An 11,901-nucleotide genomic window follows, 5' to 3' on the forward strand; every position below is an offset into this window, starting at 1 on the left:
TGCTAGAAGTTTAGGGAAGTTAAGTTCTGGATGGTGTTTCCAAAATCTGTAACTAGATCCAAACAGTATTTAGTTAAAAAAGCCTCAGTTGCAGATAAATTTGAATTTATTTATTTATTTATTTTTTTTACAATTATATTGCAGTTTATGTGCATGTGAAAGTAATCCAAATTTCAAATTCATCTGTAGGATTCGGCTAGCACACAATCCTGAACAAGAATACTGTTTTTGGATATAATGTAAGTCTTCTCTGTAAATAAATATGTGCCAAAATCAATCATGTCTGTATTACTGATATTCTTCTGACACATAATCTAAGTGATTTCCTGACTTATGGCCTGATTTATGTGTCACTTGGGGTTCTATGCATTATGCATAATTTCCTGGTAATACAATTAAAATAATAATCACACCCTGCTGCCCTGAGGATGCCAAAGCACTAATTCAACTAAATTCAGGTATGTTTCCATCCTACTGAAGCTGGTGTCTCGTGCAAAAAGGACATCAGCCTTCAAGTTTGTCTATATTTGCAATTTATGTTTATGATATACAGTAGGTATTGTGGTAATGCTGTAGTCAAGGACATTGCGGTTGTATTTTGCAACATAAAGCGAAAACTATAAATGTCTCCTAGTTACCTAACAATGTTTAAAATGAGTGCAACAAATAGTCTTAAGCAATTAATTTTGCACATAAACAAATGAATGTACTGTACACACATCTTACAAGGGATGCTTGATAAATGCATTTGTAAAAAGTTTACTTTTGTAATCACTTAAAGCAGCCGGGAACCATGGCACGGCTCAGACTGCACAGATTGATGCCCCATTACCTACCAGCTGTAGCGGAAACAGTCTAGTTTAAAATGAACAGCTTTTGATACAGGGCAATTTGGGAGGTCTATTTATAGACAGAGAAAGACAGACAAAGGGACATACACCAACTGGCCAAAATATTAGAGAACAGTCTGCAATGTATGCAAATGTATGTGGTGATGTGATGTGTCAAAGCTGTGTTAAGCAACAATAATGAGAAAGCATAAGGATCTAATGGCCTCATATGGGGCATGACAATGGGTGCCCAGCAACCAACTTATCCCTCAATGAACTGGCTTGAGGGTTTTTATGTGACGTCATCACAGCACGGCGCGGCCATACTGGTGTTCAAAACAACCACGACGGCTAATGCAAAAACTGTATCTTCCACAGCAAAATGTAACGTATTTGCAACCACAGGGCACACTTCTCACCTCCAGTCACAGGAATTAGAAAGCTGTTATGATAAGTGGGTGCCAGATACTGTACTTGGAATTTGTGACCCCTACTGTTCACCCCCGGTGAGCGACAGCAAGAGTTTGTTTAAAAATACTGTACAAATATAATATACAATATTTCTATGTTGTTTGTATATAAAACATTTAATTAAATATAGACTCGCAATTAAAACAATATATATGACCCAGCTGTTTCGAAGAAGGTGAAGCTGGTGCCAAAGCGTAACATTAATGAAAGATGGGAGCTGGAATTTGCCATTGTAGAACTGAACGACAAGCATTTCTGTTCACCGTGCAACGCAAGTTTGAGTATGGCTCATGCGGATAACCTGAAGCGTCATATGATCACGTGTCATGCTGGTTTTGCAAACATTTCCACTTGGATCTGCTGAACAGGCTGTTAAAATCACCAGCTTGAAACAGCAGTTGATTACTCAGCAGGCAATACTAAAAACAACAATGAATGAAACAGAAATTATCACGTTGGCTAGCTTTAAAGGGTACATAAGGACCTTTTTATTGTATTGTGTTACATGTTCCCATGTGTTGCTACAACTGTTTATGTAAGGTGTGTGTATTGTTTTAAAATTTTTTTGACATTTTGACCACTTTTTTAAACTTTTACATTGCATTCCCTGCCTCAAGATGGCTTCCCATGTACCCGTATGGACCTCTCAGAACTACATTTCCCATCATCCTCCTGTTCACTGGTAAATCCATCTCAGTTAAATATGTGAGCAGGAGGATGATGGGAAATGTAGTTCTGAGAGGTCCATGCAGGTGCATGGGAGCATGTAACACAATAAAATTAAAAAAGTCCTTATGTACCCTTTAAGGTTGTTAGCAAAGCAGCTTTCAGGACTTCCTTTTCCTCGGATAAAAAAAAAATGCTTACTTTTCAATTTGTTTGTATTAAGTATTTTTTTTGTCCTTTCTTAAAGCATTAATGTTTGAATTTTTTTTTTTTTTTTTTTTTCCACGTATCCCACTGGCTTATAGCCAGATAATCACAACTGGTCAAAAGGGTTTTACATTATTGTACTCTTGTTCACTTTATTGTTGGTGGATGGCAGAGTCCATTGATCTCAGTACTCGGTGTATTGGCCACCACTGATCTAGAAAGTCTCCTGGCTGTTGCTGGAATAGTAGTACACCAAAGCTGAACTCAGGGGGGGCCATTATGGATCGAGCCCCCAACCAAACTAATTGATACTCTGCATTGTCAATGTAGACCTAATACTACAGGTCTGGAAAACCACAGCTATATTTACAGGTCTAAATGCTATGTTGCTTGGAGCAGCTTGAGTTTGATGCATAAGCCCTATTGTCACTTATGAAAATCAGGGCTATACCTTGACTACACCTGCCTAAGAAAATGCATAACATCAGTCAATTTAGTCAGGTACAAAATGCGGCCCACAATATCTTAGTCAGTACTGGTTGAAAGTCTGCATCGTTTCTAAAGTGATTGTTTAAAAGAGCAATATTGTGATTGAACTTTGTTTCTGAGTACTGCACATCTATTAAATGTTTAAAGTTCACATGTTCTTGCAAACATTAACACTTCAGCAAGCCAACTCGCACAATTTCAGTAACTGCAGTGACTTTTTCTTTTTTGTGTGTGTTCTCTCTGAGAGACGTCTTTTTGCTTATCTTTAATATGGTAAGTGTAAGCTTCTGGTCATAAGCTATTGGAATGCAGACCACCAGACTTTAGCAGCACATAAATACCCTTCCCAAAAGTGGAACTGTCAACAATTACATCAATATACTTTACTGTAAGAGACACATTAAAAAAACAACAAAAAAACCAAAATATATTATATTATATTGTATTCTTTCATTCATGCTATTTTGAGCTAGACATCAATTCACATACTGTACACCCTACACTGCAAATAGGGTTGCAGATATTTAAAGTGTCATTCCCCAAGCATCAATTACAAGCTGACACCCAGAAACTGCTAAAACTGCAGTATGAGAAGCCTTGTCCCATTTTCAGAGAAAGTAAACCTGGCAGAAACATTTAACAGTTGCAGTCAGGGATCATGTTCATGTCAGTGTTATACTGTGACAGGTTTCAGACACAAGGAATAAAAACAGTAGTGGCTGTTGCACTCTTTCCCGGACGTCATATACTATTACAGGCTTTAAAAGCAACAACTCATTCATCTCCCATGCCCTAATGTCACTTTAGATGTCGCCTTTCTGTCTGTGACTAATTGCCAATGCACTAACCCTGTCTTCGTGGCCCCCTAACAACAGAGCCAAAATAGCAGTGCATCTAGTTGAAATGCATTATTTCTTGTAAGACAGCCAAGCCTCACAACTCAGCACACTCAAAGGTCAGTATTAGTACCATAAGATACTTTCTGTATTTCACACATCATTTATGGTTGTAGACACATCTTCACAAAAGTACACAGCAGTCACTAAAACCTAATGTAACATTATTGTTATGAAGTCTTTTTAAAATACCTTACTTCAATTGCTAAATAACTACTCTTATAATCCACAAATTATGTTTAATTATATTGTACATTATGTATATTGTACACATGGGGATATATTCTCAACACTATTTACTCCAAATCTTTACTAGAACATCCATTTTCTTCAGATTTTTGCAACTTGGATTCGGACTCAGAAGCTTAGCAGAGTTGGGAAGGTCTCACGGAAGTTCTAGGTGTTTAAGGTTAGTTCCCAAAAATGGGTTAAGCCCCAGCTTTCAGGCAAATACAGTTCAAAAGGATTCAAGGACAAGGTGGAGAAACAAGATTTATCAATAACTCATTGCATTCCTCCTACAATATATTCAAGATATACTGTACACAATGTATACGTCAAGGTTGAGAGTCCAAACCAGAATGATCTAATACTTTATCACTACTATTGTGTTTTATGTATAATTCTTTCTTACAGTTTCTACTTGGATCATTGTTTATCTCGACTTTCCATCAGCCTTCTATCCAGGATTTGAGTTTGAACCAGTTTAAACTGGTGGCTTTACCGCTAGGCGTTTCCATTTTACTAGATTGGTATGTCTACCTTGAAGTAGCACCAGCTCACCTGCAAGTTACAGACTGAAAGCATCTTGGCTATACTATACTGTTCAGTTGTATTAAATTTAGACGAACAGGCAAGCAATGTCTTTGGTATCTGCTAACAACCCCTTGGGGTCTTTAGTTGGTGTAAATGTATGCAATGACTTGGAACAAGCTATGCTTGAGGGATTCCCCGGCAGCTGTTCTTCAGAATCAAAATCAAATTGATTTAAAGGATGGCAGTATTTATATCTCCCACCATTTAGATCCACTGAAGAGACCCCATTTCAGATGATTCAAAATTCAAAATATACAAGAATACTAAAAAGTTGGACAGTTCAGTAAACAAGTATCTACTGTATGTCAGGAGAATGGTTCAATAGGGCGCCATGGGAATGAAAGAGCAGGAGTTAGCAGTTAGGTGGTACTACCATTAACACATCTTTACAAAACGTAATGGTTACAGGCATGCACTAGTAATGCATTAGTGGCACCCACCAACCACAATATGTCCATTATCATTTATTGATTCTATAAGACACACTGACAAAGACTCCTCGTGAAAACGTTTGCCCTAACATACTAATAAGCAAAGTTTCTTTTTAGCACTTAGTAAGAATCTCCAAGACTGATGTTCACAAGCATTCTGGGTCATAAAGGGTGAATTACTATTTTGATTACTGGATATTAAAGACAAGTAGTCCTTCTACACAAGTGGCATTGTATACAGGTATGATGGGGGATTCACAGTTTAACAAAGAGCTGTCTACTTGCTACTAAAAGTGCTTGTTAGGATTAACTCAGTGTTTTTGTTCTGTTTATTGCTTGGTGCTGATGTGGATAAATGAATCACACTTACTCTGTTTAAGAAGTTTATAAAAGGACCAGTGCACTTAAAAACAAGAAGCCATTGTCTGCCTCCAACAGCTGCTGTCTATGCTTCTCATTTACCTGGCGGACAAACTGATAATCTACTGTAAGATTCTTCAGTTGTTTACAAGAAGAGACAGGTGGTATGATCTTGAACGCCTGAGCCTAAATTTACTATCGTAGAACAAAAGAGAGTTTCTGTGAAAGTGATGTCAACATCCTATTCTGCTGTTGTCTTTCCAGTGCACTGACAGCCAGACCGAACAGTACTTTAACAAAACAAAAAACAAACAACTAAATAATATAATGCAAGGGGGCTCATTCGCTAAAGGGTGGTAGTGTTTTTACTGCATGGTAAACGTAACAGAAACCTATGTTAGCGCATAGTAAAATACTGCATGTTAACTGGTGGTGGTATAATTATGTATTTTAGATCATGGTATTTTTTCCAGCAAAAAACTTGATGAGTACGGCAGCAAAAAAATAAATAAAAAAGATGCGGGGCGATCAACAGGAAAAAATACTGCCCTTAGTGAAACGATATTGCCCTGTAGTTGTTTCTATCTCAGTTTTGTAACTTACCATGGAATTGTATACTTTTTGTATTAAGCTAACTAGATTGAAAGGGTAGGGGCTCAGTATTCTAAGAATCTTAACTGTACTCACTTTACCTTACAGTATATGTTTAATTGTCCATTTGATGCTTGTTATTTGCAACACAGTACAAAAACAGCTCTGTCCCCCCCATAAAAGGATTCATTGCTGTTGATGTTAAAATTGCTGTGAGGAGACACTACACATTTCTCTTGTCAAGTGAATGCAGTGCAGGAATTTTAAGTTCATTTATGTTTCTATCCCCCTCTCCTTATGAGAAAATATTTTACTCATCCTTAAAATTCTTAGTGTCAAAATAATATTTAACTGTGAAAGAAATTGTCACTACACTGGGTAATTAAAAATGAATATTGCTCTTATTTGGTAACTACTGTGCAATTACATGAAAGTCCTTGTGAACAACAATTTGTTATTTTGTCATTACAGAATGAGCAGAATGCATAACTCTCATCTCCTCCTATGGCTTCTCATATCATCTCTATGCTGATAATGCCCAGATCTTCCTCTCCTTTCCCCCCTCTATGACTCCCATATCTCCTCCTGTATCTACCTGTCTCTCAGCCATCTCCTCCTGGATGCACTCGCATCATCTTAAACTCAACCTCTCCAAATCAGACAGCATTTTCTGCCCCCCTGCTTCCTCCCCCACCACTGATCTCTCTTATTCCTCTTGAATCCACTGCCCTCTCTCCATCCTCATCCACCAAGAACCTCGGTGTCCCCCTCAACCCCTCCCTCTCCTACTCTCAGCACATCTCTACTCTGGCGCGCTCCTGTCGCTTCTTCCTCAGCAACATATACAGAATTCACCCCTTCCTCACCGACTACTCCACGCAGCTCCTAGTTCAGGCTCTGGTACTGTCCTGCCTTGACTACTGCAACTCCCTCTTGGCCGGCCTCCCAGCTTCCACTATCCGTCCGCTCCAGCTCTTTCAACACTCTGCCTCTCTCCGTATCTTTTGCCTTCCTTGTTTCTTCCATGCTACTTTGCTGCTCTGCTTCCTCCACTGGCTCCCTCCAATTCAAAACTTGCATCCAATTCAAAACTCTTGTTCTAGCCTATTGCGGTCTTGACCTACCTCCAGACCATTATTTCTCCCTACACCCCCTCAGCTCCCCTGCCTCCAGAGCCCACTCCTTCTCCACCCTTGCCCTTCAGTGGTGGAATGACCTACTCCCAGATATCAAGACTGCTCAGTCCCTGACCACCTTCCGGCGCATCCTCAAGACACACCTGTTCAGACAGCATCTGTAAACCTCAACTCTCGACTATACTGCTATATGGCACCCACCTGTATCAGTCCTTGCATCAGCTTTACTTGCACTTAACTGCTCCGCACTTTGCTGTATTTAACTACTGCTCTCAATCACAATTATATTTTCTGTATCTTGTACTTGATTGTACTCTTAAAAGCAACCATATTCACATTTTTTTTGTAATTGCTCTTATTTAAAATCGTTCTTATCCATTTATTGTACTTACTACTTACTCTTAATGGAATTTACTCTTATAAGCAAATATTTGTAAGTTTAACTGCTATTACTCGTAATCGCTCTCAAACGTTATTATTTACTGTAACTTTTTATTTTCTCTCATTTCAATTTGCTCTTACTTACTACTGATTTTACTGTATTCTATAACTGATAAGATCTACAATGTGACACTTTGTAATAGGATACTTTGTAATGGGATACTTTGTAACAGCTGTAAGTCATCCTGGATAAGGGCATCTGCTAAATAATAATAATAATAATAATAATAATAATAATAATAATACATACCATTTCCTACACAGCTAAGCTGTGATATATATGGGTGGGGAAAGGGCGGGGGATGTGGACTTTGTTAAAATGAAAATATGAGCACAATAAATAATTTGTAATTATATGTGGGTTAAAACAGGGTTTTTAAAAACATTGCAAAATGGAGTGTGATTTGAAATAAAAAAAATGTTCTAAACAGTTGTTAAAGCATTGTACCTCACCTTTGTAAGATTTCAAATTCCCCTTGGCTGAGCAACTCTCATAAAAAGAGGAGGTTTGTATATACGTATCTGGGATCAGTTTTGTAGTAAAAACATACAGTATAATATCCATTACACAGATCTTATAAGTTACTTCAGTCAGTAACTTACAAGATTAATAATATTAATAATTCAATATTCATGCTATAAGTAACCCTTAGTCTCATTATTCTGTGAACAAACTTTTGGAAAAAGGTCAAATATTTGATTTATAACTGCAGTTTCATATAATGGCATGTGGAAATGGCCATTTGTGTAACAGGCATAACAAAAAAAATGAATTATACTCTCAGTTCTGAAGATCAGGGAAGTGTGATGTGTCTTGCTGCTTCAAACACACCAGGCACTTCAGTGTTTAATTTTAGTGGGCGTCAGCTGATTTGCATCATTAGACAAGGTATTCTGTATACAGAGCAGCAAGATGATAAATAATTCAAGTCTGTCAAGGTATAACTACTTAATAAGCAACTTCTGCATACTGTGTGTACCACATTTAAAATGAGCTTTTCTGTGCAAATAATGTGAAGCAGAATGCCATGTTTTTAACCTTATTTCTTTGAAAGTCATTGGAGAAAGTGTAAACAGGGATGTCAACTGTAGACTGTTGGGCTTGTGGGAGTGGCAGCACAACTACAGAAACCTGAAAAAAGTAACGTAATAAAAACAACCCAGCCAGCTCTGTGAGCCGTACAGTAACTCCCAGACAAGCTCATCGCTTTAAGGCGCTGGGTCCCGGTCTTTTATATCTAGGCAGCCAAATACACGCTAAGATAGTTGAGCTTACCCTGCTTTCATTACATTTATAACTTTCTGAGATCCAGTGAACATTCCCAGCTTCCTAATACAATACATGCAGGCACAGCTTAGCTGAAACCGCTTAACCTTCATGTTTAAGTCCATTTCTTATACTGCTGACGAAGGGTAAATGCTTTGTGAAATACCAGCAATCTTCTGTGCCTCTCAACTTTTTTTAACTTTTCTGAAACACATTTTCTCAACAACAAACACAACAGCTGCACAGTAAAGGAATGCCACACATCAACACGAGTTAAGTGTACTGTTCTCAATGGCTGGGTCACTTCAAGCATCCACATACTGTCCACCAGAGCGTGCAATACAGAGGCTCTGCTGTCCTGTGATCATACAGCTCAAAATGTGTTGACTGCAGGGTTACTGCCTGCTTAATATGTTGCATTTATTTTACTTACAGCCAGCGAAGTTGTTAACTGTTAATTGAGACAAATTGTATGGTGGTTTTGTGAAAGACTTATTTCACCTATGACCTAAGCTGTATTTGAACCCAGGCCAGAGGTGAAAGGCTAGTACATTAGCCAACTGTGCCACCAAACCCTCTCTTATGATTTGACTAAAAATAGCTATGGGATGCTACCCCTTTTTTTACACCATGTCCATTTACAGTTTTCCATTACTTCTGTTTCCTTAAGCCTCAAGTTTCCAGCTAAATGTCACATAAATTTCAGCAGTGGCACCACGGTTCTTACAACGTTTATATTAGAAACAGATATTTTTATTGACAGACGACATAAGTCTGGGTAGCACACAGCATGTCTCCATGGCTTATAAAACCCCACCTGGTGTTGCTCATCCAGAATTTTGCATAGGATGGGACATTGCGGTGTTCAAAAAATAAACATCTGTTGTTATCATGGTGTTTAACAGATTAAGGGAGTCACATGGATATATACTTGCAGTTTATCTTTCGCCATATTGATACCAGCATATTTTTTCCTACTGTACAGTAGTGTGCAAATTGCTTTTGTAGTTTGGATTTGTTGTACATATGAAATGAAACCAATGTAACTGAAACTCTGGGAAAATTGTCCAAATAGGCAAATTAGTGATTGTCTGATTTAATTAATGACTTTCATTTAAGAGGAAAGGAACACATAGCAACACATGGTAAAATGCATGAGACATTTTAGGTTCCCAATTCTATCCTGAGATTCTCCAGCTCAGTAAAACACTATGATTGTGCATAACCAAATTGGAGACGGGCGACAATACAAAACATAATCTTAAAAAATTGATGCTTTGATTAATGGTGCATTTGAAGATATTGGAAATACTCAAGGGAAGCATTGGTTATTCTAGCCTTTGGAAAAGAAGTAACAACGAAATGAGTTATTTACACCCGGTTTGTTTTTTTACAAATCATGCACAAAAGCGCCTTCTCTAGCCACAACATCACATTTCATTTTGAATTTACCGACTTTCGTTGATGAAAACGAATCCACGTCTGGGAGGTTACTAGACATCCTCTGCTTTTGACCAACTCTGAGGACAGCTGGGTTTTAATCCCATGCAAATCAATTCGCGTTTTCTTCCAGCTACTAAACATGCTCCCCCCACTGCTGGGGATGCATACCCTGTCAGGGATTAGTGGAGGCAGGCTGTCTGTGCGTATGTCTCACCTAGGCATAGACTGCACAAGGTGCTGGGACTTGTCTGGAGGGACATAAACTAACAAGTAGTGCAGAGAGGTACTAGGATCATGAATTAGAATGCATTGGAGTAAATCCAAACATGCTCAATTGGATTGAGATCCAGGGATGGCGCTGGTTTTGCAATATGCCTGACGTCTCTGTCATGCTCCTCAAACCATTCATGCCCAATTCTGGCATGGCGGACGGGTGCAGTATGGTCTTATCAGTAGCCATCGCCATCAGGGTGCAAGTTCAGCATTGTTGGGTGCACTTGAGTAATCAAGGGACCTAGGGTATAGGAGTACCCCACACAAGAACACATCTAAAACTGATACTAATACCAAACAAAGCGAAACAATGGAGACTAAAACTATATTTCAGTGCACAGATGGGTAAACTATGAAATAGTGTCATTTATAAACATACACCAACAGTTTATTTTTTAGGGCAAACCTAAACATGACACATACCGAAGCTTTAGGATATTTAATTTGACAGCCCATATTTGCATGTGTTTTTACTTACATAATTGTTGAGTTGATTAGCTAAAGTTACAGCCTAATTACATGCTAATAAAACAAAACAAACTTGTACGTATTTTGTGTAGCATGTTTTCAATACAAAACAGATTTTACAAACCCAAAGTATCGTCATAAACAAAAATTAATAAACAATATATACATGACTTTTTTTTTCCTAATCTGAAAAAGGGGTCACAACATTCATGCAGTAATTGCACCGCAAACAATATCCAGCACGAAACGATCACTACTCTTCACTACAGGAAGCCTTCCCTTGCTTGTGTACCCAGGTTCTTGCCACTGCCTCCTTCGTTAACTAGGACTCTTCATGGACAGTTGCTAACTTAAACAGTGATTAACTTATTATCAAAGATGGACAGCTTGTTGCCTCTAAATAGAAATAAAAACATGTTATGTGCTTTGAGACTTTGCCCAAGACAGTTTGCATCTGCTGTTGAATATCTACTGTCCCAAATCAATCAACTGCGTGACATCATAACGGTGCTTTTAAACCTCATACAGTGCACACAACCCGAACTTCATGCTGCATCAATAACATGCCCTTTAACGGCCTTTGCATGAATACTTTGTCTCGACGTTGTTTAGACTAAATCAATGCCGTTTGTTTATTTTTTAAACGCAGGTTATTAAGAGTGCGGCCAAATTGTACAAACCAATTTAAATTCCAGTGCCAGAGGAATTATCATTATATAATTTGTGTAAACCAGTCAGGTTAAGTAGTTTTAAAAATGCACAATCACGATTTTGCAGCTTGTTTAACCCTACCTTTGTCAATTGTGCAATCTTTTTGCACATTTTCATATGCATCTGATAGTCATAGAATTCCTGCTCAATGTTAGCCTGATCTCCAGGAGTGCCGTTGCAGGTTCCTCCGGGCTGCGATATGGAGCCAGAAGAAGCCATAGCCTTTGCTTAAAAACACATCCCTTGCATAGAAACAGATGCATCCAATGTGCAAAAACGACATACGAACGTTTTCGTGGTCTTTCAGCAGATGTCCATTGTAAAAATCCCTCTCAGGCAGCGATGTGACAGTGTGAATGAAGGAGAACATGCGCAAGTGAAGGGTTTTTTTTTTTCTTTCACAGT

At 38.3% G+C, this 11,901-nt stretch overlaps 1 protein-coding gene across 3 annotated transcripts in view; it reads right to left on the reverse strand.

Annotated features, from left to right (window-relative positions):
• Nucleotides 1-11,901, reverse strand: part of LOC117408620 (protein FAM184B-like) — a 30,372-nt gene extending 18,471 nt beyond the window's left edge. For 2 of the 3 annotated variants that reach the window (XM_034013781.3, XM_034013779.3), the window contains exon 1: nt 11,578-11,896. In XM_034013781.3, coding sequence (XP_033869672.2) covers nt 11,578-11,715 — 138 coding nt within the window. In that variant the 5' untranslated portion in view covers nt 11,716-11,896. Of the gene's footprint in view, nt 1-11,577 lie in introns of all 3 variants that reach the window. The other variant, XR_004545401.3, reaches the window with a different exon arrangement.

Source organism: Acipenser ruthenus, chromosome 2 (genome assembly GCF_902713425.1).
Source record: "Acipenser ruthenus chromosome 2, fAciRut3.2 maternal haplotype, whole genome shotgun sequence".
In the NCBI taxonomy this organism is placed as follows: domain Eukaryota; kingdom Metazoa; phylum Chordata; class Actinopteri; order Acipenseriformes; family Acipenseridae; genus Acipenser; species Acipenser ruthenus.